This window comes from Myotis lucifugus, unplaced genomic scaffold, assembly GCF_000147115.1.
Source record: "Myotis lucifugus unplaced genomic scaffold, Myoluc2.0 scaffold_272, whole genome shotgun sequence".
In the NCBI taxonomy this organism is placed as follows: Eukaryota; Metazoa; Chordata; class Mammalia; order Chiroptera; family Vespertilionidae; genus Myotis; species Myotis lucifugus.
The window spans coordinates 1,381,616-1,382,971 of NW_005871320.1; the positions used below are offsets into that span (position 1 = coordinate 1,381,616).

Sequence of the window (1,356 nt, forward strand, 5' to 3'; positions counted from 1 at the left end):
CTAGGAAGAGGAAGCCAGGTGTGCTTGTGATGTTCATTACCGTGCCCCCAGCTACCGCTTCAGTTTCAGGGCTGGGCTGTGGGACGCATTTTGCGCCATGCGGGGGTCTCGGCAGAGTGGGCTGCAATTTGGTGGGCTATAGCTCTGGGGTGGTGGTGGGGCCTGGGTCCCACTTGGGGGAAGCCAAGTGTTGCTTTGTGGCCTCTAGGTTGCAGTGCTGTTTCTCTGTAAATGGCCAGGGCATGTCACAGCAGCTCCTACCTTGAGCGTCTGTCCCCTGGTGGTCAGTGCGCGTCATAGACACCGGTGGGACAGGTGGAGGGACATTTAGCATATTAGCCTTTTATATATGTAGATTATATATAGATAGATAGATAGATAAAAATTGCTACTAGTGTCTCCTCCTCCCACCCCTGTTGCCACCAATTAGGCCAAAAAGAATGGATTTGATTTTTGCAATTAAAAGGGCTAAGAAATAGGAAATGCAAGGAATGGATAGAGTGAGCCTTCAGCTTGTGCACATGTGCTACTGACAGGTCACTTCTGTCAACTCTTCCAATTCTGTGGGAAGTTCTACATATGCAACAAACTGGTCCTAACTTAAGCACTTGCAGCTTTCACATCCATCCTTCCCACGGCAGAAACACACCACTAACCATGCTCCCTGAGCACGAACCACGGTATCCGCTCGGGGGCAAACGTCACAAGATCTATCTTCACAGACACAATGCAGGGCAAGTCCCCGCGAGGTTCCAGGGGGCCCCCCGCTCGCAGCAGGGGAACCCTCATCGGCCGGCAGAGCCTTGCCGTCATGGTTCCGAGGTGCCGGCGCGGGACAGAGGCTCCCCGCGCCCGACATTCCCCGGCGGCCCACCCGGACCTCCCGGCCCCCGCCGCCCGTCGGGTCACCTGTAATTGTAGGCGCTGAATTGCTTGCTCTCTCTCAGCATCGCTCGGTACAGATCTAACACTCGTGCGCGGCTGGAGGCTGCCATTTTGGAAAGAAAAAAATAAGTGGGTCCTCTTCGCAGAGGTCCCGAGTTTAACCCAATCGCCAAATGTCAGCCTATGCAAAACCACGCACGACTTCAAATGCAGTGTGGTTTGGTTACGCCGGCGGGCCGGGGCCTTCAGCCTGGGCGAGCAGCGCCGCCCCCCTCCGGCCGCAGCGGAACCGAGCCCCGGGGTCGTTCGGAACTCCCGGAGGCGGGCGCAGGCGGGCTTCGGGCAAGCTAAGGGGGAGGCGCCCTCCGGGAAGGCGTTCCCTGCTCGCCCGCCCCCACCTGGAAAGGTTCTGGTTTGGGGGCGACCCTGGGACCGCTTAAGGGCCGGGGGGAGCAAAAGGGCCCGCCTAGG

The 1,356-nt window shown here is 58.1% G+C and overlaps 1 protein-coding gene across 12 annotated transcripts in view; it reads right to left on the bottom strand.

Moving 5' to 3' along the window:
• LYRM4 (LYR motif containing 4) overlaps positions 1-1,166 on the bottom strand; it is a 133,798-nt gene extending 132,632 nt beyond the window's left edge. For 4 of the 12 annotated variants that reach the window (XR_001350350.2, XR_002831804.1, XR_002831803.1 and 1 more), the window contains exon 1: positions 910-1,165. Coding sequence is in view for 8 of the 12 variants with exons in the window: in XM_023763027.1 (XP_023618795.1) it covers positions 910-995 (86 nt within the window). In the remaining 4 variants the exon portion in view is untranslated. Of the gene's footprint in view, positions 1-909 lie in introns of all 12 variants that reach the window. The other 8 variants (XR_002831802.1, XM_023763025.1, XM_014464865.2 and 5 more) reach the window with 4 other exon arrangements.
• Positions 1,167-1,356: the final 190 nt, after the last annotated feature.